The sequence below is a fragment of the Castor canadensis genome, chromosome 5 (assembly GCF_047511655.1).
Source record: "Castor canadensis chromosome 5, mCasCan1.hap1v2, whole genome shotgun sequence".
Classification (NCBI taxonomy): domain Eukaryota; kingdom Metazoa; phylum Chordata; class Mammalia; order Rodentia; family Castoridae; genus Castor; species Castor canadensis.
The window spans coordinates 69,616,190-69,640,415 of NC_133390.1; the positions used below are offsets into that span (position 1 = coordinate 69,616,190).

At 39.4% G+C, this 24,226-nt stretch overlaps 1 protein-coding gene across 1 annotated transcript in view; it reads left to right on the top strand.

Annotated features, from left to right (window-relative positions):
• The first annotated feature begins 6,599 nt into the window (after positions 1 to 6,599).
• Cd86 (CD86 molecule) overlaps positions 6,600 to 24,226 on the top strand; it is a 63,314-nt gene continuing 45,687 nt past the window's right edge. The window contains exon 1 of the mRNA XM_074073267.1: positions 6,600 to 6,753. Coding sequence (XP_073929368.1) covers positions 6,740 to 6,753 — 14 coding nt within the window. The 5' untranslated portion in view covers positions 6,600 to 6,739. The remainder of the gene's footprint in view (positions 6,754 to 24,226) is intronic.

Here is a 24,226-nt window from a genome sequence, read left to right on the forward strand (position 1 = left end):
TACATTGTTTGGGCCATTTCTCCTCCTGCTCTCCCCCTCTCCCTATCCCTCCCATCTTCCTGGCTTCCAGGCAGAACCTGTTCTGTCCTCTTCTCCAATTTTGTTGAAGAGAAGACATAAGCAATAATAAAAAAGACATAGCAAAAAACATAGGGTTTTTTTTTTAATGCAGACTAAGTTAATATCCTTCCCTTTTTAAAGAGCTAATCAGCAGAGGGACACACCCATACAGATGGAAATTTCTTTCTTTCTTTTTTTTTTTCACTATTGGGGTTTGAATTCAGAGCCTATGCCTTAAGCCACTCAACCAGCCCTCATTGGTGAAGGGTTTTTTGAGATAGTCTCATGAACTATTTGCCTGGCTGGCTTCAAACTCGATCCTCCTGATCTCTGCCTTCTGAGTAGCTTCTTAAGATTACAGGTGTGAACCACCCACCAGCACCCAGCTGGAAATTTCTTTTGAAATGAGTTTTAAAATGGTCACCTAAAAAGTGAAAGTCCTACTTTGGAGACTTTTCTAGCTTGGTCCTATTAATCTAACTTGTTTTCTAATCAGATATAGACCTTCATTGAGGAGGGCAAAGAGCACTTTTTATGCCCATCCAACTTAAGGTTTCTTTTTCTGATTTGTCAGATCAGATATCCCAAAGAATGTGAGAGCCCATTGATTAGGTCCATGTGGCCTGAGGAATCAAGGGGGCTTTCAGTCATGTGACACAAAGAGAATTTCTTCAGCCCTAGTATATACTGTGGGTTTTTACCCCACAGATGTCCATTCAAGAACATTCTGACCCATTTTTTTTCTCCTCCTACTCCCCCTTTTGCCACTGGTCAAACATCTGTCAACTAAGTAGGAAACAGGCTCTCCTCCAGCATGACACAATGTTGCCCATATTAATTATCTAAGGGAGAAAAAATGGTTAAAATTAAACATCAAAATTTTTGCCAGGAGCTGGTGGTTCATACCTATAATCCTAGCAACTCAGGAGGCAGAGATCAGGGGGATCATGGCTCAAAGCCAGCCCAGGCAAATAGTTTGTGAGACCCTATCTCGAAAAAACCCATCATTTAAAAAGGATGGGCGGGAGCTGGTGGAGTAGTTTAGGTGTAGGCCCTGAGTTTGAGCCCTAGTACTGCAAAAAAAAAAAAAAATCAAAATTCTTTGTCTATGTGGCTCAAATGGTAGTGTTACTGGTGGGTGGTCTTAGAAGACCATAGTGGAGATCTCATGTCCTTGTGTCTCAGAACAAAGCACTGGACAGAGACAGATTGCAAAGCAGTGAAGTTTTATTGAAAGAGAAAGGAAAGTATAGCCACCACCCCGGCCGACAAGCAGACTTCCTTCCCTGTACCCCACATTTCCCTCTAGAGCTCCTTTACCTCAATTTAGATCTGCAGGATGGAAATGTTTTCCAACCTCCCAAACATTAAATTGTCAGAAACCAGAGATTTCCTCCAAACTCCCAAGTCTCATCAGAAGCTTTTTTGACTAGCCTCCCTTGAAGACAGAGACTTATTTTAATCTCCTGAATCTCTGGTGTCAGCCTAGAAGGAGGTTAACCAGCAACACCACCCCCAAACCCCCAGACCTCAGGGCCTAGATACAATCTCAGACCTGTGGCCTATCCTTGTGCACTTTCTAATCTATCAGTCCTTCTCTACCCTGTTGGTGAAACTAGAATTTTAGGCCCCAGGCCCAAACTCCTGGGATTTCACATGTTAGATACAGCCACTCGCCCTGACATGCCAAATTAAAGAGACAGTAATGGGGAAGGGCAGAGAAAGGGGATTTAATACAGGGCAAGGGACTGCCTCAGAAGAGGCAAAGTATACACTTCAGCCCATCTTCAGACATCTTCGGGTATTTAAGTAGACAAAGAATTGGGGTCAGGGGAAGAGAGAACAGTCCTGGTCACAGATGTGTTCTGGTGGGTCATTATCTCAGTCCTTATTTTGGGAAGGATTCTTGAGACATAATTATCTCTGGTCAGGATAAACAAGCCATTGTTGCAGGTAGGTGGTCTGTTTTGCCGGTCTCTGCTCTTTCTTTGCTTGGAGGGCAGTTGTTTTTCATCCCTCCATATAAGGTAGCTGCAGGAGTGAATGGCTCAGAGCAAAGGACACAGAAACAAAATGGAAGTAGGGATGACAAGCTTTTCTCCTGCTTTTGGTTAATTCATGGGTCCAAGTAAGAAGTCAGTGCTCCTCAGCAAAAGCAGCTTTCAGGCCTCTGTTACATTACCAGACTCTGCTAACTGACTCAAGGGTCCAGCACCATCCACCAATCCAGAGAAACTTTCAAACAAAAGGAAACTTACCCACAAACACAATGGCAGTGCAGGCCTGGTAAGTCAGGCTCCAAGAGGGTGTTCCCTTTACTAGCTTGGGACCCACTCAGCAGAACAGGGGGTCAGCCTGGGCTAGACTACTTTCTTCATTGTCTCTTGTTAGGAGTGAAGTAGCAAAAGCTGTGAGTCTTCAAGGGGAAATGTCATCTGGGTCACCAATTTATAGCTGAATGCAATGGGTTTACATGTCCGTAAGTGCAAAACCTAGAACAAGCATGGTCAAGAAATAAAAGTGTGGAGAAAGATTTATTATGTGCAGCAGGTAAGGAGAGCACTGGAGTTATTTCCAAGACAATGCCTCCCAAATTAAGGGAGTGTGGGAATTTTATTTTGGGAACCTATACGTATTCACATAGGAAAGCACTGTAGGGGTGGGCACATTATCAAGCATGCTCAGCTTAAGGTAAAATTTAAGAAGGACACAATGATAGACATGTTTTTGGGGCATGCTTAGCTAAGATCATGGAACACACATTCAAAAGGTTAAAATGGTAAACAGGAATATCTCTGAGCATGCTCAGTTTTTTTTTTTTTCCCCCAAAAAATTTTAACTGGAACAAAAGGAAAGGATACTTTGAAGGTGTCCTTTTAGAGTTTCCCTCTAAAGGTGCCTGCATTGGTCTGATCATTCCTTTCTATACTCCATTCCTATTGTAATGGGAATGTTTGCCCTGTGCTATTGTATGTTGGAAATCTGTATCTTTCTTTTTATTTTACAGGGACTTATAGCTAACAGCTTACCCTGAGTCTCAGACTTTGGGCTTGGACTTTTGAGCCTGGACTATTGAGACTATGGAGGCTCTTGGAGCTGGACTTGATGTATTTTACGTTATTAGATAGGTAAGGGCCAGGGATGGAATATTATAACTTAAATATGAAGTTTCCCCCACAGGCTCATGTAGTGGGGTCTTGGTTGCCAGCTGATGGGTTCTTGGAAGGTGACTGGATCCTGAGGACTGTGATATAACCAACGGCTTAATCCCTTGATGAATTCCTAGTATTATGGCATTATTGCAAGGCGATGAAAAGTAGGAGTTGGAGCTTAGTTGGAGGAAGCAGATAACAGCAGATGTGCCTTTTCCTCTTTCTCCTCTGTGTTTTCTGGCTGCTATAAAGAGAGCAGCCTCAGTGATGTGCTCCTATTGCCATGTTATTCTGCCTTGCCTTAGGCCCAAGGCAATGGATCCAACAGACCTTGTAATAAAACCTCTGAAACTATGAACCAAAATAAATCTTTCCTCCTTTATTGTTTCTCTCAGATAACTTGCCACAGCAACAGAGAGTCTAACACAATCCCTCTGGTGTCTATCTGTGCATCAAGTGTTCTCTGCAATAGCAGCATACTGTTCAGGTTTTTGTTCATAGTAGCCCTTAGTCATTCAGAGTACGTATGCCTAGTCAGTGCCCCACCTTGGACTACACTGAAAGAGTTCCTTGGTCAGCCCCTTGAAAGTTAGAATATTGAACACATGCTCTACTCTTCTCTTATCCACTTTGAAGGCTAGGCACCAAGTTATAGTGTCCTCTTCTCTACCACAGTCCTCTGGAGTAGCATACCATCCAACTTTTTCTCCTCAGTAGCCCTCAGGTATCTGGGGTATGCTAGGTCCTGTCAGCGCACCAAAACATGCAAGAAACCAAACCTTTGGTTATTTCCTCATCCTCATGAAAATCTGGCATGAAGATACACACTTAAATCTTCTTTCCCTTGAGGAGAGGCTGTTGACTGTATTTGCCTGTGTCTGGTGTGCCAAGGGCTCATAAGAGCAATGACACATTACCCAGCTCTTTGAAGTTCTCACTGGCCCCAAGCATTTAAAGTATGCTAGGTTCCCTCAGCTCTGTGAGACAGACCATACAGAAGCAAGTTCCTCATGTAGCCCTCCCAATGAGTGAGAGCTTTGGATAGATGGTCTTTCTCTCAGGAAGAAGCCAGGAATTGGGAATTTTCTTCCAATTATGCGATGCTGTGCCAAGTGGAAAGACTAAAGTGAGAATGTGGCACAAAGTTTCCTACTGGTTTTGATGTAGCTGGTTTTGTGCTTACCTGGTGTGAAGGAGCCTCTACCTGGCTTCTGGATTTCTCTCAGAGAGAATAGGTCTGTGAATTGTTCTTCAGTAAATATCTCTGTGGGAGGGAGAAGGGACTGGGGTTTCCTATTCTACCATCTTGCTGACGTTTGCTGTGGTTATGATTTGCATTTCCCTAATGACTAGTGGTTTTGAACACATTTTCATGTGCTTATTGGCCATTTGTATATCTTCCTTGGAAAAATGACTATTCAAGCCCTTTGCCCATCTTTAACCTGGATTTTTCCTGTTATTGTTGCTGTTGAGTTATAGGAGTCTTTTATATTTTCAGGATATCAATCCTTAAACATTGGTAGCTTTGAACAACTAATTTTTAGATAATTTGTTATGTATCAATGAATGATAAATGAATACTGGAAGCTTGTATGTGAATATGTTAATTATGAAATTATTAGTATATAGAAATACTAAAAACTATACATTAGGAAGATAATTTTACTAAAACATATCTACTTGATGTACTATTAATATACTTTTTTTATTGTTGTGCTGGGTAGAGGTACATTGTGACATTTATAAAAGTTCTTACAGTGTATCAAATACGTAAAGTCACGCCCTCCACTGCTCTCCTTCATCCTCCCCTCCCCCCCATTCCTGGATAATATACTATTATTTATTTATTTATTATTTATATTATTTAATGCCTATCAAAAGGTTTATAATAACATGAGAAAATGTTCATGCTATCTTAAGTAAATACTAAGCATTGATACCAAGAAAATAAAAAATGATTCTATACCTTTAATATTTATCACAAATGGGGTTTTATTTATTTTTGTTTTGCTATCTCAAATTATATATAATGGGTCATTTAGCTATAAATACTATTTTATTTATACTCTGCAATGATCTGGAAGGTATATAATCTATTTTGAAGTATATTTTGCCATCTTCATGTTTTTTATTTATTAGCACATAATGGTTGCACAAGGGAGTTTATCTTTGTGTTTTAAAGAAAATATTTCCAAATCCAGATGAAATGATCAGATTTTATACAATAATAATTGCTCCATATTTTTATTTGAAGATTAACAGTTTGTTGCTTTTGCTTTCTTATTTCAACTAGCACAGATATCATGGCATTTAAAAAACTTTATTAAATATAATATAATTTACTTCTAATATTTTTTTCTTAACATTCTGGGTTAAACTGATTTACAACAATTATTTAATTTTATCTCTATATATTTAACTGTTTTTTTTTTTTCCAGTCATGGCTTCTCCATTCTTAGGCTTTCAATTTTGATATATTCTTAAGGTTCTGAACTCATCTTTAAGTAATATATTTAGGAAGAGTATTTTGGCAGTAGTATTTTGTTGTTGTTTTCTTATCTGCTTGACAATATTTCTGTTGATTTCACATTTAACTGACATCTTACCTAGGTAGATGCTAGTTAGAGATGCTAACTCAAAACTATAGATGTTTTCTCTTGTTTTTGACAATTAGAGCTGAGTAAGGGACCAAGTTGTTTTCCTTTCTCTGTAGCCTTCCTTTTTCATTTTGTTTTTAGTGTTCTTTGTCTTTGTAAAGTGTTCACACCAGTGTGTATGGATAAGAATCTACTTCATAAATTTTGCTTTGATATACTGAACTTTGAGTTTCTAAATGACATTCTTGTTAGTTTCTATGAGGAATTTCTTCTTATAGTTTCTGCTTGATGAACTCTGTGTTTCTCTTTCAGATACATTTATTAATTTGATCATGTTGTTTGTTTTGGGGGTTGCATTTCAGAATACTCACTTTCATCAAGGTAATCTTTGGCTGTGGTAAGGCTGAGCTAGTGAGAGCAGTAGTTTGTATTTGCCCTCCTTGGTCCTGGAAGGAGGCAGGTCTTCCCAATCCCAGGCTCAGTAAGATCCTCCATTGTCTTCATGGTGGAAATTGACAGGGGGAGGCCACTCAGTCCTGGTCCTTTTCATAGTAAAAAATCTGTAATGTCCTTTTGTTCTATTCTGTAGATACAGATCTTCATGGGGCAGGGAGGAGGGGGGGATTCTTAAGCCTCATCTTAACACCGTTTGTTAAGATGAATTGTTTCTAAAACTGGTATTTAGACCGAGGTCAATGAGTTTAAAATGGGAGGGAAGGGTTAAGTACCTTCCTCAAGTGTGGGCGAAGTTTAAGGAGAAAAGAGGAACAGCTCTCTTGAAGAAAGTTAACTGGGTAGATGATCATTTCCATTGCAGAGGAAGACGCACATGGGTGGAAGGGCTGCCTCTTTTTGCTGTCACTCACACCAGCACAGCCTGACTGACAAACGGACTTTCCAGAAGTTTAGGCCCCAGCAGAAGCAGCCCCGATGGATTCCAGATGGTGAGCTCTTAACTCTTTACAAACCTCTTCTGGGTTGTGATCTCTGTGGCGGGCGGGAGGGAGGCTGAGGTTGAGAACAGTGCTGTGACATCTGTCCTTCCTGCCTGAGAATACTCGTATGGGTTAAGGGCATGTCTAGTCAAAGGCCAAAAGTGAGATCCCCTGGGAAGGAGAGGGGTATGGCAAGCCCGTTCTCTCCTTGGAACATCTGATCTAGGTTGATTCCATAGCTCCCAGAGTAGGTAGCTTTTTTTTTTTTTTCCTACAAGAGATCGTTGGCACATGAAAGTGAGAGTTGAGGTGCCAAAAACTTTTTTTTTTACAAAAAGTGATCGATTGTGGTTTTGTAAATATGTTTCTCAAATATTGAATGCTTACAATCGTTGATTTTAAGTTAGGAATGAGGAAAATGTTAAATGTGTATAAGTATGACAAATGAGAGGGGAAAAGGGGAAAAGTTTTTGCTATATTAGAGTCAGTTTGATGGGTAGAAGAATTAAAGAAGGCAAAAGGATATGGGGCAAAGGAAAGGAAAAAGAAGAAGGGTATAACCAGTTCATTGAACCAATGGGCTCCTCATCCTTGGGTTCAACCAACTGAGGATGGAAAGTGTAATTAGCTCTAAGATTGTTGTGCCTGTACAGGATTTTTTTCTTGTTTTATTCTCTAGACAATATAGTATAAAAACTATTTACATAGCATTTACCTTGTATTAGCTATTCTAAGTAATCCTAGGGATGATTTAAAGAATATGGGAGGATATACATAGGTGATATACAAATAGTACTCCATTTTATATAAGGGACTTGAGAATCCAAGATTTTGGTATTTATGAGGGTCTTAGATCCAGTGCCCCATGTTACCAAGGGATGACTGTATAAGGAGAAAATGCAAAAACTCAAGTAATGAGTAACAAACAGATAGTAGGAGATTCTGGGAGCTGGGGTAGTGTATGGAACATGCATGCTAAAGTGTGTACTTTATTCGTGGTATTTCACTGAATTTTAATCTTCACAATGGCTTTCAGACAGATGTTATCAATATGCTGTTTTACAGATGAGCTAACAGTGTCCTAAAGTAGCTAAATAACCCACCCAAGGTCACCCTAACTCATAAAGAGAACAGCAAAATAAAAAATCTTTCTTCTTCTTTTTTTTTTTTTTTGCAAAAATCTTTCTTGCCAGCTTTTCTGACCACCACAAGTTTTCGACATGCTGAGGCAGGTTCTCACAGCAGGGACTTCCTGCAAGGAGCCACACCCACCCCTCTCTTGCAAGCTGGCAACTAGAGTCAGCCATCACTCATTATTGTTCTCTGAAATCCTACATTTTATCCAGAACTTACTAGCTGGGGAATTTCAAAATAAAGATTTCTTTTCTCTAGTGGAATTTTGAAATGTTATATATGTATGAAAAATATTTCCAGAATTTACAATTTTCATGGAGCTACAGAAGAGATACTACTTATATTAGTGGTGCCTGCACAGGTCTATCTTCTATATTGCTCTTGTTAAGATTCTCTTTGTGTCAGTGCCTAAACACTGGTTATGGACCAATAAATAACCAATAATCAATGTTGGGTCTTATCAGAAATAAAATAAATGCAAATTAAAACAGCAACATCATTTTTCTCTATCCAAGTGGCAAATATTGAATTTAAAAAACAAGTAAGAATCCTCCATGTTGCTAAGGAGAGAGGAATATTTATGCCCTTATTGTCCCCTGACAGTGATATAACCTTTCAGGAGAATAATCTGGTAAAACATTTTAAGTGCAAAATGCCCTTGAACCAAACAGTTGATTTTTTAGAAATTTACCTTAAGGATATAATACTATATATGTCTGCAGAGGTTTAGTGATATGGATATTTTTCTTACCATTGTTTCTAGTGGGAAAAATCTTAGAAATAAATGTCTAAAAATCAATGATTGGTTGCCTGTGGAATATCAACAGTGGAATATCATGTAATGGTTAAAAATGCTATTGTAGAATAATTTGTAATGTGCTTAGCTTAAGGGGAAAAAAAGAATGAATGCCATTTTTATACATGACATGTTTACACACAATGTTAATGTAGGTGTTTTTTTAAATGCACTTTGGACTTCTGATGTTTTTAACTCACAGTGGGTTTATCAGAAAGTAACCCCATTTAAGTCAGGGAGCAACTGTGTTTGAAGGTGGTCATGATGTCAGCTTGCTTTTCTTCTGAGGTTAATTCCCTTCCCCCTTACTTCCCACTTGCCATGTTACATATTTTTTCTCCCTTCATCAATCAGCTCACTCTTCTCTGAACATGATCAAGCTCTGTATCTCTCCATGGTGGTGTCTAGAGTCAAGTCCACTTTTACAGACACTTCTGACTCAAAGCAAAGCTCAGTGGGGCTCCCCCTTTCCCTCACCTGAAACAACACACTTTTGGAGCCTAAGATTGCATCTTATTATTTTGGCGGCCACAGCATCTGCTGCTGTATTTTCACAAGACTCTAACTTCTGAGATGGTGGGGACAATGATGACCCTGTTCATTGCTTTGTCTCTATCACTTGGAAATATATATAGTTCTGATAAATCCTAAAAAAATTTGTTGAGTGAGTAAATAGATTGAAAAAAATATAGGGGGTTTATGTTCTACTGTGTGCCTTTGAACCTGAATCACATCTGCAGGCATAAAAATAAAACCAGTTTGTTTTTTTAAAGAAATAAGTAGTCAAGTTAGCTTTCCTACAACTATTTAGAGGTAGGTGAGCACTCATAGTCTGTGAGAATCCATTATTAGGATTTCATTCCTTTGTGTGTAACTTTTTTGCGTGTTTTGATTCCTCTTCAAACTATACTCACTCCAGTCATAACTCTTTTGGTCCTAAATAGGTTTGTTCTGACAACATATTATATTTAGAAATGCCTAGAGGATTCATTTCCTTATTTTACAGATCTGGGTGCCTGGCTCTTCAGTGAGTTGCATATTAACAGAGAGGACAGTACAGTGGTTAAAGTGGCCACGTTTTAGAACCAAACTCCTGGGGTTTGAATACCAACTTCCTACTTTCTAGCTATGCGACTTTGGGCAAGTTGCTTAACCATTATAATCTTCAATTTCTTGTTGGTAAAATAGTGCTGATTGTGATATATCATAAAGTGGTTGTGAGACTTTAATACAATAATCCATATGAAGCACTTAGTACTTTGTTTCATTAAGGACTCAGTAATTATTATTATTATGCTGATAGGATTAAAAAAAACAAAGAGGAAGTGATCTGTCCAAGATTATACAAGTGTTTAATGATATTTCTATGACTAGAATGCAGGAAGGTTTTTTCCAGGAGTGTTCAGTGCTCCTGGAGCTTAGTAGGACAACTCCAGGCTGGGCTGTTAGAAGGCTGATCTGAAACAGGCAATGCTGAAGGATAAGGCCTTCGGAGGGTGAAATGAAGGAACAGAGGGCCAATCTAGGGATGAAGCCCAGAGCAGGAAAGAAGAGATGGTTCCGAGAAGTTATTGTGACATCAGAGAGAACAGGATACCTGTAACAGACGTTTAACATGGTCTGGAAGAGTGGCTCAAGTGGTAGAGTGCCTGCCTGGCAAGTAAGAGGCCTTGAGTTGCAAAAACGGATGCCTTCCTGTTATTAATGTATGCTAATTTAAAAATTAAATAAAAGAGATGCTTAAGCACTAAAATTGGTAGGATTTGGTTTTTGACCCAAGTAGAGACTAGAGCAGGAAGAGAGATTTAAGTGCACAAAATGGGGACTACAGGAAGGGGGTAGATTTGGAGCAAGGAGAGAGAGAGTGCAGAGGGTGAGTTCATTTGCTAACATGTGAAATTTGAGGTGCCTGTGTTGCAGCTGGATGGAGATGTCCAAGCAGACAGCAGATACTTAGGTGCAAAGCTGAAGAAAGTATGGACTGGGGTGGACATTAAGAGTTTTCAGCTTCAGTATAGTTGTCAGGTGAACTTCTCATGTGAGGATGTTCACCAGGGAGAGGGAATGGTCAATTGAGAAGTCAAGGGTGGAAGATGGCAAACTTCAACAGTTAAGAGGGCAGATGAGGAAGAAGAGCCTACAGTGTATACCAATGAGGGTCGAAGAGATTGGAGTGAACCGGGAGACAGGAGCGTTATGGCAAACTAATAGAGGAGAGAGAGGTGAGGAAGATGATGTGTCCAAGGAAAGACAAAGCACATTTGTCAGAATTCTACATTGAGATATGACATGAAAGATGACTCCAGTGACCATGGGTTAAGGGTTGAATTGTGTCCTTCCCCCACAACTCACATGTTGAAGTCCTAACTTCCAGTACCTCAGAACGTGACCACATTAGGAGGTAGGATGTCTACAGAGAGAATCAAGTTACAATGAGGTCTGTAGGGTGGCCCCTAATCCAGGATGACTGGTATGCTATAAATAAGATGAAATTTGGACACAGAAATGTAGAGGGAAGACAAGGTGACCATCTACAAAGCAGAGAGAAAGGCCTGGAACAGATCCCTCTCTCATTGCCCTCAGAAGCTGCCAACACAGTTAATACCTTGACTTGGTACTTCTGGCTTCCAGGGGAAAAAATTCTCTTGTTTAAGCCAGTCAGTTTGTGGTACTTTGTTACCATAGCAAAGGAATACACTTGGTTAGAGTGCAAATAGCCAAAATAAATGGCTCAGAAAGATGAAAGGGAAACCAAAAAATAATGTCACCTGAGTTAAGAGGACAAAAATATTTCCCAAAGCAGTGGGTAGTCACAATGCCAAATTCTGCAGAAAGGTGAAGTAGGAGAATGACTGAAAACATCAGTACAGAAGGCTTCAGTGACCCTTTCAGTGCTCCAAACTGAATAGAGGAACGAGGTTTAAAGAGCTGAGAACAGGGAGGCAGCCCAGTGGGACTGCTCCCTGGAGCCAAGGTCCTGTTCACTGGGGCAAACTCCCCTCTGCTATTAAATCAGAGCCACATGGAAATGACCTAGAGTCAAGTTAGTATGACCTAGAGTCTTCTCTGCTTTAAAAATTAGGGCCTGGTGTGGTGGTGCACTCCTGTAATGCCAGCTACTTGAGAGGCAGAGATAGGAGGATCAAAGTTCAAGGTCAGCCCAGGCAAAAGGTATTAAGACCCTCTCTCAAAAACAAGCCAGGCAGAGGTAGGTAGGGAGTCGTAGTTCTAGGTCAGCACAGGTGAAGTTAGTGTGAGACCCTATCTGAAAAACATACTGAAAAAAAAAAAAAAAGGACAGGAGGAGTGACTCAAGTGGTAGAGTATTTGCCTAGAAAGCACAAGGCCCTGAGTTCAATCTCCAGTACTTCCAACAAAACAAAACAACCACAAAAACTAAGCAAAGGAAGCTGGGAGTCAAGGTTCATGCTATAATCCCCAGTTCTCTGGAAGGTTGAGGCAGGAGGATCATGAGTTCGGGGCCAGCCTGGCTACATAGACCCTGTGGAGGGCAGAAGGATAAGGAGAAGCTAAGCAAGGATGGAGAAGTCATTACTTCTTTTCAGCCCAAAACTGTTTGGAAAGCATTTCAGGAACAAAAGGCTTTCTGCAGCTATCATTTCACATGGTGGATTTTGTACTGACAGATTCATTTTGTATTGTGAGGTGACAGAAAGCTGTTTTTCTGAGGCTTCTCAGAAATGAAACCTCTAGTGAACTTGGTGATGGAAGGAGGAAAACAAGCCCAAGTAGAATTTCAAGAATCACTTATAGTTTACATTAACAAATGGAAGAAAAAAAAAAAGCAGAATTGGAATAGAGATGTATTAAAAGCATTTTTTTAGAAAGTTTTGAGTCAAAATGAGTCCAAAATGTGCTTTCTGCAGTGTCAGGAAACAATAGAACCAACAGTCCAAATGTCACAGCTCTGCACTCCTGAGGATCAAACTACTCAGATCTAATTGTACTAAATAACATCTAATTAAAATAAAGGCAAATGAACATTTAGCTAAGTAAAATTATCAATGTCAGGCAGAAACTGGTAAAAGTGGATAAACCTGACATACGCAACTACCCCAAAGGTAAACCCCATCTTACAACCATTTTCAACCAACTAAATGAATCTTTATCAATAATCTGATGGTTTTAAAGCACAGTGATGAAATAGTTGATATGTTATTTTTATAGAAACCAAAAATTGAGAAATGATGAAAATTTCAATGCAGCTAATCATTCAGTGATTTTTTTCGTAGTCCTGGGGGCTGAACTCAGGGTTTCCTGTGGATTATTTCAATGTCAATTTCTTGGCTTTTATAGAGTCCCACAGTTATGCAAGATTAGCTACTATCAGCGACAACTTTCTGATGGTATATTCTCTTCCTTGCACATTTTCTTTAACTTCCTTTGAATCTATAATCATTTTAAAATAAAAAGTTTTAAAAATTAAAAAAACTCAGAATATTCATCTTCAGTAGATATTAAAGATGTGCCAATTCAAACACCAATAAGATATTTTCATTTATCAAATTAACCATTTGTGGATTTTGGAGGGTGGAGGCATTATTGCTAATGAGTGTACAATAAGAGGTACTTTCCTGTGTTACTGGTTGTGGGAATCTGAATGGGTTTGACCTTTATGGAAAGCAATTTGTCAACATATCTAAAAAGTCTTAAATTCTCGTACCAGTAAACTCCCATGCTGGGCACCACCTATATCTCTCTTGCCTCAGTGGCCTTTTTCAGTTTATTCAACACATTTGTTCCAGGTGCTGTACTACTTATTGGAAGACACCAAAGGTAAATAAATATGAGCTTCTGAGGACAGGAACTCACTTTAGTGGTAAACAGACCAAACATAGTGTGTTTTTTATTGTTATTTTGTTTTTTAAATAACAGTGCACTGTACAATTTTCCATAGGAGCACAAAGGTGGCCATTTTGCATTTGTGTGGAGGCAGTATTGTGTTGTAGATAAATGCTAGGTTTTGCATCAGTTGGGCTGGTGTCAAACCATGGGAACTTCATACATAGTTCTCCACTTGTGTTCTAGTGGCAGCATCTTGGGGAAGCATCCAATTCCCTGAACTTCTGGGTCATCCTCTATAAAATGAGGTTACTGATATTAACCAATGCCACAAGGGTTAGAAGAATTTACAATGCATGTAATGTCCTGTAGAGATAAAATATTATATTGTATTTTTATTTTTTGGTGGTACTGGGGTTTGAAACTGGAAATAAAATATTTTACAAATTGCACTCTTAACTTTAGAATCTATTATTTGCTACGTTTAAAATTAAGTCAGATTTCTTTAGCTCTGTCTTTTCACTGAAAATTGAAATTCCTTGAGCTCTAGCAAATGGAATCTTACTTGTAGCCTAGAAGTAGATATAGTTGACCTCCTAATTATAGATAATAGAAAGACAGGCCAAATGCAGGTGAATAAGGCAAAAGCTAAACAACAAAGCCACCTAAACTATATTTTGTGTAAGGTAGGATGCCCAAAACATTAAAATAAAATCCTACCCTATAATTGGTAAGCATGTGAGTGTCTTCATGAAATTGTCTTTGAAAATCTGCTTCTGATTTGGAAAGACTTTTTTGCACACTAATCATGGCTAACTGTGGGGAGCAGATTATGAGAGGCCTATGAGAACTTGACATGAGCACAGTTGTGCTCAATAATCTACAGGCTGAGTTTGGCATGGCCCCAGCTGTAGAAAGGGGTGAAGGCAAAATGCAGCACAGCTGCTTTTCCTAAGTTGTTTATGTTCAGAGAAGTAGGACTGCAGGTTTTTCTTGTTACAATGTCATGCCTTTCCCTGAGAATTGTTCCACCTCCTTGTTTCCCACTGGATATAAAAGACTCACTGAAGGAGGACGCAGGGTTTTTTGATGGCGGACTGATGGAAGGTTTTTTGATGGGATGGATTGATTGGTTGGCTGCTGAGTTATGCTAGCGATTAGAGGAAACATGGGGCAGTGCAAGTCTGAGCACTGAGACTTTAAGAAAGCCAAAGAGGGGACACGGGACAGTGTAAGTCTGAGAATCAAGACTTTAAGAGTTATGCTAATACAATTTTTAGACACAGCTGCTGTTGTGTCTGTGAGTCTGAGGGCCAAGACTTTAAGAGAGATTAAAGAAAACATGGGACATTGCAAGTCTGAGGGCAAAGACTTTAAGAGAGATTATGCTAAAGAAAAGCTAAGAGAGAACCTGGGACAATGCGAGTCTAAGGAAAGAGACTTTAAAGAATAGAAAAGAAGACTTTAGAAGAAAGGTTTTAAAGAATAGAAAAAAGGAGCAAAGTAAAAAAGCAACGAGGCTATTGTGCATCTCCGTTTGAGTACCCAGCACACCTGGCCTCAACTTTCTGCATGTCTGTCTTCTATCGTTTGTCTTTCTGCATCTCCAGTTAGGTCAGGAGACCAGGAGTGTGGAAAAGCTCGCTACAGCTAACTGTATTCAAATTTGTACTTCTAATTCTAGAAGATATATAAACTATTTTTCTTTATTATAGAAATTCTTATACCTCTTGTTCCAATAATTTCACCTGTAGGGATCTAACTAATCAAATAAGAGATACAGAAACAAATAGGTGCACAAATGTTTATTACAGCATTAGTTAATATAATGAAAAATAAGATGGAAAGCAACATAAGACTAAGGAATTGTAGCAAGAATAATGCACAGAAACAGGTAGCAAGCAAATATGTCAGAATATAGTAGTTACTTATAGGTTGGTAAGATGGTGGAAATAGGATTTTTGACAGAAATTGCCAAATCTGCAGTGAACTTATATTGCCCTGTAAGTTGGATGCAATCAAGTTACAAAATCAAGTGTTGAAGTTTAGCCTCTAAGTCAGGAGTGGCCCATACAGACCCTTGGAGGACGGAAGTGAGTGATGCAGACCTGTGGTTTATGTGTGGTCTCATGGCATATGAATGGTGGAAGCTGCGCTACCTTCATCAGTGAGCCCTATCTCCAGGAGAGCTGCTTGTCTCCACACCGTTGCCTTGTGTATAGGGGTGGGGGCCAGGGCCACCTACCCTGGTTTTTCAGGAGAAGTCAGAAAGGTAAGGTTATCAGTGAAATCTCCTGACTTACATAGTGGCTCAGTGTCTAGAAGGAGCTGGTTTGGCTGAGGCCATCCATTTTATCTTGATCTTTATTAGTGTAACAGAGAGGTTCAGAGGAGAGTGAGGTAATTGTGAATGGAGGCGTTTAAGATATATCAGAATAGGACCCAGGCTGTGGTGAGTCAGAGCTAGAAAGAAGGGGGTAGGACTGTTTGCTTATTAATTTATTCAGCAGTGTTATTTAATGTTGGGAAAATGAAAATGAATCAGTTGATCTGGCATAGAAGCTACTATGGGGAAGAAGCATCACTATAGCTGACATTGCTTACCAGTTGGCAGGAATTATAGTACAGGATACTGCATCATACATGATCACATATGATTTTCACGTCACATACATATAATCCGTACAACTGCGGGAGGTGGTACTAGTGTCAGCCCTGATTTTCCACAAGTGAAAACTGAGTCTTGCACATCACATAGCTGGTTAACAGAGCCAAGTTTCTTAACTCCAATCTGATTCAGATAGCTGTCAACAATCATGCTGTCTCTGTATTGTGGGAAATCAGGAGATTACCTCTAGCAGCAAGGAAGATTTACGGATGGGAAGATTTGAACTCAGAGAGTTTAAGTTCTGACAACCAAATGAGAAAGGCAAGAGGCAGAGAAGGAGCTAGTGGCCGTGGGCAGGAACAAAATCTGGAGAAGAGGTTGAAAAATTAAAGCCTGATAGACTACAGATGGTCTTAGTCAGAGAATAGTTAAACTAGCAAAACAAAATGAAAGCTTTAATCATAAATAAATTGCTAATATTTTAAAAATCTGGAAAATTCACATAGGCCTGGATCTCCAGCTCCACTGGAGAATCGGAACACCTGGTAACAGTGGGCCACCTCCCCATAGAGCAACAACCGGCCTATCTGGCACAAGCTGCCATCTTCCAGTGGGGAGTAGCCCTCCTCTTCCCATGTGGCTGGTTTCATTCATGCATACGACCTTCTTGGCCTCTGCAGGCCCTGTGTCTAAGAGTCTTGGTTTGGAGAGAAGGAATAACCAGTGAACAAGACAGGGGAGAGGTGGGAGTCCATAAGTGAAGGTTACATGGAAGTTTGGACCCAGCCAACCAATTACCTTGAAGATAAAGGCCATTTATATTCTTTCCAAGATCTCTGGTGGGAGGTTGAAAGGAAGTGAATTTGGACATTGGGAGAAAGTTAATTGAAGGCTCAGTGGAGAGTGTGCAAATTTGAAGACAATGAAGAGTTTAGATAGTAGGGAGTAGAAAAGTTAATGTGCCGTCCAGTGGCTGACCCAAGATTCTGTTTGCAGAATTTTCTGGCCTGAAATGTGGCCACTAGGAAATAAGAGTCAGAAAGAAGCTGGGCATCAATGGTTCATGCCTATAATCCTAGCTACTCAGGAGGCAGAGATCAGGAGGATTGTGGTTCCAAGCCAGGCTAGGCAAATAGGTCTGTGGGACCCTATCTCGAAAAAAACCCTTCACAAAAAAGGGCTGGTGGAGGGACTCAAGGTGTAGACCCTGAGTTCAATCCCCAGTACCACCAAAAAAAAAAAAAAAAAGAAGAAGAAGAGAGGACAAGAATTCAAAACCCAGTCTCTAAAATGCCTCTAAGTGTATTTTCACATGAGCATGTAGAATGATTCCTTTGCTCACTATTTAAATGTTGTCTGCAATAGCCTTAGGAAATATTCCCTCAGATTAAAGGAGTTTTGGACAGATTAATTTAGCTGAGCCTCAGTTTCTTCATCTGTTAGAAAGTTGAATGGTCCTAAGCTTTCTAAGAGTGAAGATAAGTAAGTGGATGAGAAGAAACATATCAAGTGCATGGCTCAGGATAGGAAGGACCACGTGATTGCTGGTCCTGGCCAGAGTCAGGGCTAGGAACTTTATGTGGCTGTCATCCCTGAATCCTTATGGCAACCACATGGATTAGATATTATTTTCCTTATTTGAAAAAAATGAGGAAATTGAAGTTCAGGCAAGTTTAGTAACTTGCTCAAGTTGCACAACTAGTAAGAATCACAGTGAAGACATTTACTCAAAAAAAAAAAAAAAAGCCAAGCCATTTAGCACTCAGGTCAAAAAAAAGTACACTGACATTTATCAGATACTCCAACAATAGTTATAGCATGATCAGCTAGAAGTTAAAACAGATTTAGTTCTATACCCTGCTAAAAACTTGAGGCTACTAGCTGTGTGACCCTGGCAAGTGGCCCAGTGTCTCTGAAACTCAGTTTTCTCATCAGTAAAGCTTTTTACATTTATTGTGAAGCTTAAATATAGTAATTCATTTATAATATGTAAAGTACCTTAGAGTACTAGAAGAGTACCTACCTTTAGCAATCAGTTAACAAATATGACTTTTATCAGTAGAAATGTAATGACCCTCCCTATGGACCTATTACTATGCCAAGTGCTAGGAATGCAAAGGGGAGTGAAATATGTTCCCCACCCTTGTCCTGTCTCAGGACAGGACAGCCATCTGAGTAGTGAAAAATTTAATACCAGCAGGAAACTGTTGTGATGGATGAATAAATCGTGTGGTTTGGGAGTAAGGAAGACATGTTGAAAAGAGGGAAGGAGTGTTCTTCCTGAAGGAAGAACAGAAACTTTTAGTCATGAAGACAAAGAAGGAGTTACAGGCAGATGAACCAGTTCATGCAATAAGTCTTCCAGGGTCCCAGCAGTCAGGAGAGAGTGAATGGTTCAGGCATAAGTTGTACGAATTGGATGATAAAAACAGAAGAGGAAAATTGCACCAGGCTCTGAAGGACCCATGTGTCTTGCTCAGAAGTATAACCACTAGCTTGTGAGGAACGAAGAGCATGTCTTTAAATCAAGGAAGTTTTCATAAACAGGAGGCTGTTGTGACATCGAGAGGTGATCAATAAGACTCCAAAACTGGCCGGCAATGAATTGGAAGTGGGTGGTGAGGAAGAAAGGGGAGTGAGTGGTGACATAAGTACACTGTGTATGATCTAAAGTATGAAACTGGTCTGGACTCTTCTTCCTGACCACAGTCATCCCAAGGGACCAAAACAAAAACACAGAACACCTCTTTTAAAACTAATCTCTTTTGTTTATATGCAAATAGGCCAGGCACAGTGAAAATGGAACTTGAACACAATGTTTTGTCTCCGATCCATGACATGCCAAGATCAGATTGATTTATAAATGTTGTCCTTCTTAAAAATTCCAACTGTTCACAATGAAATGATACCAACCAGTGCAAGGCTTATTTCAGATCATTTTCTATCTTAAATAAGATTTGAGTAAAGTTCAGATTGAGGCAATTTTCAAAAGCAAGAGCAGAAAGAGTGAATTGTTTTATTGGGAAATTTCTTTTGAGTAGTAATACCAAGTGTGGTAGAACCTTAGAATTTTCCAGATCAAGGCATGTGAAAGAAGTGGAAGGAAGTTGCAAAATTTACCTCAATGGTCCTGCACCATCAACTTGAAAACTACAAATCCAGGTTGACAAATGTGCATTTCGAGGGCTCACGAGTCTTCTGAGCTTTTTTGTGTTGACAAAGATGCCATAGGGAAGTGAGCCTTTGAGTGTGCATCTCTGTTTTGAAATGAAAGCTTTAAAATTTTCAATTTTTTAAAAGCTAACTTCGTCATATGGACTACATTTGATATGTTCTGATCTATTTTACTTTGCAGTGAATATTTTATTTAGACTCTTTTATAAATATTTTGCATAAGGTGCTTTCACAAATCTCAAGCTTCCCCAAATTTGAAATTTACTGCCATTTGTTAAAATGTGTTAGTTTTGTTATGTATGGTATCCCCCTCCTCTGCACATAAAGAAAAAAAGACAAACTTAACTCTTCCAGCAACTTTTATATTTAGAATATTACCTCATTCCACTTCTTCTAACTGAAAGTATAAAGGAAATGGCAGTTTCTCAGAATATGTAAGAAAATATGTAAGTGCACCCTTAAACAGGCTGCTTTAGACTCAGAACCACAATCTTCGAAGTTTGGGTTTAATGTTCACAGGTAACACTACAGAACAAAAGGTTAGTAAGTTTAGAATCAGATATTTATTTTGGGTCCTAAAAAGTAACCTCACAGATGTTAGTAGTTTCTTGATATCAATTTTTAAACTTGCTGCTTTGTATATCTCATTTGTCTTGGAAAGAGTGTGCAGTTTTATTTGTCAAGTGCTAGGCCATCTGTAAACTATCAGAGGAAGTCTCGAGATTGTAAGATTATGATCACTACTGAATAGATAGAATTATTAAATTGAAGAGGAGGTTAGGATCCCTCAGTCCATCCTTGACCCAGTAGGTTTTCTCTCCTGGATGACTGATTTTGCACACCCCATGATCATGTGGGGTATAACATGAAGAGGAGTCAATATCTCCTGGAGAAGCCTGTTCCTGAGCCAGAAGACCTGGGGAAACTTCCCTTAGATGTGACCTACGTGATCTAGTTAGAATCTACCTCATACTTTTAAGACGGTGGGGTTTTTTTTGGGGGGTGGGGTTTGGTTTTTTTAATTAAAATTTTTTTATTCATATGTGCATATAATGTTTGGGTCATTTCTCCCCCTTCCCCCACCCCCTCCCTAAAACCCCCACCCCCTCCCTTCCCCCCCATCCCCTTGCTACCCAGCAGAAACTATTTTGCCTTATCTCTAATTTTGTTGAAGAGAGAGTATAAGCAATAATAGGAAGGAACAAGGGTTTTTGCTAGTTGAGATAAGGATAGCTATACAGGGAGTTGACTTGCACTGATTTCCTGTGCATGTGTGTTACTTTCTAAGTTAGTTCTTCTTGATCTAACCTTTTCTCTAGTTCCTGGTCCCCTTCTCCTATTGGCCTCAGTTGCTTTAAAGTATCTGCTTTAGTTTCTCTGTGTTGAGGGCAACAAATGCTATCTAGTTTTTTAGGTGTCTTACCTATCCTCATACCTCCCTTGTGTGCTCTCGCTTTATCATGTGATCAAAGTCCAATCCCCTAAGATGGTGTTTACTCATGAGGACAGCATATCTAACTGAAGCTGAGTGTGTTGAAAATCACTTGGTGACCAGTACCTTGACCTCATTAGATAGGTGTAGGTCTCTCATACTCACCTGAGGGCTCCAGTAGGGCAGGGACCACTATTACTTAGCTCACCTTGGAGTCTAGGACAAGTCAAGGGCTTGCATTCAATCGAGTCTGGTTAAACATTTGTTGAATGAATGGAAGCAGATTAAAAAATAGAAATCCCAAAAGGTGCAATGATGCCTGTGGATTTTAAGGGAGATGGGAAAATTGCCAAGATACAGAGAAACAAAGAGAAAGCCTAATAATGTCTGTCTTTGTGTGTCACTGGAGTCTCTAGTTACTACCAGTTTCCATGTGCCCTGATGCCTGGCTCAGCTCCTTCCATGAACTGTTCGGATACATGGCAGGCAGGCAAGGTGGGAAAGGGTACTTTGGTAGTCTTGCTACTATGCCCTGGTTCACAGTGTCCATGGGGAGAGCCATGAGTACCTTGGTTCATCCCCTCCTCTGGAACTATTGTAATCCCTTTCTAAGCTTTAGTTTTGTTTCCCTTAGCTGTAGTCTAGTTCACCACTAGTACCTGTGGCCTGCCCCCCACCCAGTGATGGGCCTTATTCCACACCCTTCTCAGAAACTTGTAATTCCATTCTGCTGTATGTCCACCAGACCACAGACCTCTCTCAGAACCTCCATATGGGATTATAAACTTCTCAACTACTGCAGCTATTGTTACTAGCCTGAGGTCTACCCAAGTCTACCTTCTTCATCCACCCCATTAACCATACTCCTAAAGCAACTGCACATTTCGAGGGTACACCCTTCCCCAGTACAGCAGCAATTTCTAAAATGCATACACCTTTTGATAACTTTTCCTTAGCCTACCTTTTTACTATAAGTGAATATAATTTTCAGTCCAAATAAATGTATTTTGCTCCTTCAGTTCAAATATTATTAAGCTACCATATGACGTTGAGGGAAAGTATAGGTAGGAGCTTTAAATTCACTCAACAGAATCCTGAAAATACCTACTGGTGTCCCTTGCCTTTCTGGCTTCTCTCTTGAGCGCAAAAAGGCAGTGAATCACTGGGTCCTAGGTTCCGTCTTCAGAAATTAATAGACTACAAGTTAAGAAACAATGCATGTTGCCTCCTCTCTAGCATGAATGAATGATGTGTGTGAATTTGCATCATGTGAAAGTGAATAAGGTACCCAGGGCAACTAGGCAGACAGAAAAAAACCAGCCTAGGAAGGGAATGGAGTCTGTTAGAGGTTGTGAGGGTCCCTCCCTACCTCTGTGACTTACTTGCGTGACATGAATACCAAGACTGAATTTTGGGGAGAGAAAAAGACCCAATCTTTAATGCTTAAATAAAGTTTAAAGCTTACATAACACTTGCTTTTACTGTAGGATAAGATTGTGTCCTCGCTCAAACAAAAAAAATAAATCCACTACATTTCTAAGAATGTTCCTCTAGAAAAATGGAACTGAAAGCTTTTTTTTTAAAAAAAAAAATTGATCTGGCCCTTAGAACACAGTGGGGCTTTTTCATTAATTTACATAAGGAATTAACACAAAAATCTATGGCCCTGCACCAGAAATATGCACAGAATGTCAAAATAGAGAGCAGAAATACAACACTGGACATTTTTCTCAACATGTATGCATGGCATTCAATTACAAGTGTACATAGTGGGGAAGTGAACCTTTGGACCATGAAATTAATGCTAATTTTCTTTCCCACTAGTCCAGAAGCCCTCTAAAATGTCACATAATTAATTTAGTTGCCTTGCCAGGAATCGATGTATGTGGTTAGTATGTGTGTTTTTTCAAATTAATAGCTTTTATTTTTAGAAAAGTTTTAGATATACAAAAAAATTGAATAGATCATACAGAGAATGCCATCCACCCTTTACCCTGGCACCCATTTTCTCTTATTACTATTTCTCATTATTGTGGTATATTTGTTACAGGTAATGAACCAATATAACACATTATTAAAGTCTATGCTTTCTACTAAGATTCCCTCTTTGAGTTGTATAGTTCCATGAGTCTGACAGTGCATAATGTCATGTACCCATCATTATACTATCATACAAAATAGTTTACCCTACCCCCCATCCCCACACCCCATGTGCCACCTATCTATCTTCCTTCCCTGCCTCTCTTGGAGCCCCTGGCAACTACCGATCTTATCTTACTGTCTGCATGGTGAAACCTTTTCCAGAATGTCATGTCAATAGAATCATACAGAATGTAGCCTGGTCAGATTGGCTTCATTAAGCAATAAGCATTTAAGTTTTCTCCATGGGTTTTTGTGTGTGTGTGTGTGTGTGTGTGTGTGTGTGTGTTTGTGTGTTCCCATAGCTCATTTCCTTTTATCATCGAAGACTATTCCATTATGTGGACAATTAGTCCATTAATCTATGCAAGGGCATCTTAGTTGCTTCCAGTTTTGGACAATTCTGAATAAAGCTTCTACAAACATTCATGAGTAGGTATTTGTGTGGCTATGCTTTTTACTTAATTAGATCAAGAGACCTAGAAGTGTGATTGCTGGCTTATATATTAAAAGTATGCTTAGTTTGGTAAGAAACTGTTAAACCATCTTCCAAAGCATTTCTATCATTTTGCATTCTTATCAGCAGTCAGTGACAGTTCTTAGTATTTCTGTATCCTGATCAGCATTTAGTATTGTGAGGTGTTTGGATTTTAGCTATTCTAATAGATGTGTAATAGCATTTCATTGTTCTAACTTGCAAGTCTTTACTGACATGTGATGCTGACCTTCTTTCCATATACTTACTTGCCACTCACATACCCTCTTTGGAGAGGTACATGTTCAGATCTTTTCCCTATTTTTATTTTATTTTATTTATTTATTTTGGCAGTACTGGGGTTTTGAACTCAGGGCCTCACACTTGCTAGGCAGGTGCTCTACTACTTGAGCTATTTCGCCAGTCCTTTTTTGTGTTGGGTATTTTCAAGTTAGGGTCTTGTGAACTGCTTTGCTGGGCTGGCTTTGAACCATGATCCTCCTGAATAGCTAGGATTAAGGCATGAGACACCTGCACCTGGCTTTTTCCCTGTTTTTAAGTTGGCTGTTTGCTTTCTTATCTTTTTGGGTTTTAAGAGCTCTTTGTACATTTTGGACCCATACCCCTTTATCATATATATATACTTTGCAAATATTTTCTCCCAGTCTGTAGCTTATTTCCATTCTCTTTGCAGTTAGTGTGTACTTAAGCTTTAAGGAAGAAAGATTCTAAAAATACAATGTTACGGTAGCAGTAAAAGGAAAATTCATTACAAATGTTTTATGTGCTGTCTGTTAGGTGATAGCATGGACCTATGGACTTGCTTGAAAGGGCAAAATCAAATCCTGGGGACTGTGGCTGATGATACAGTTTATTAAGAGCTTGTGCAGGAGGGCTGAGAATGAGAGAAAGGCTCAGCTG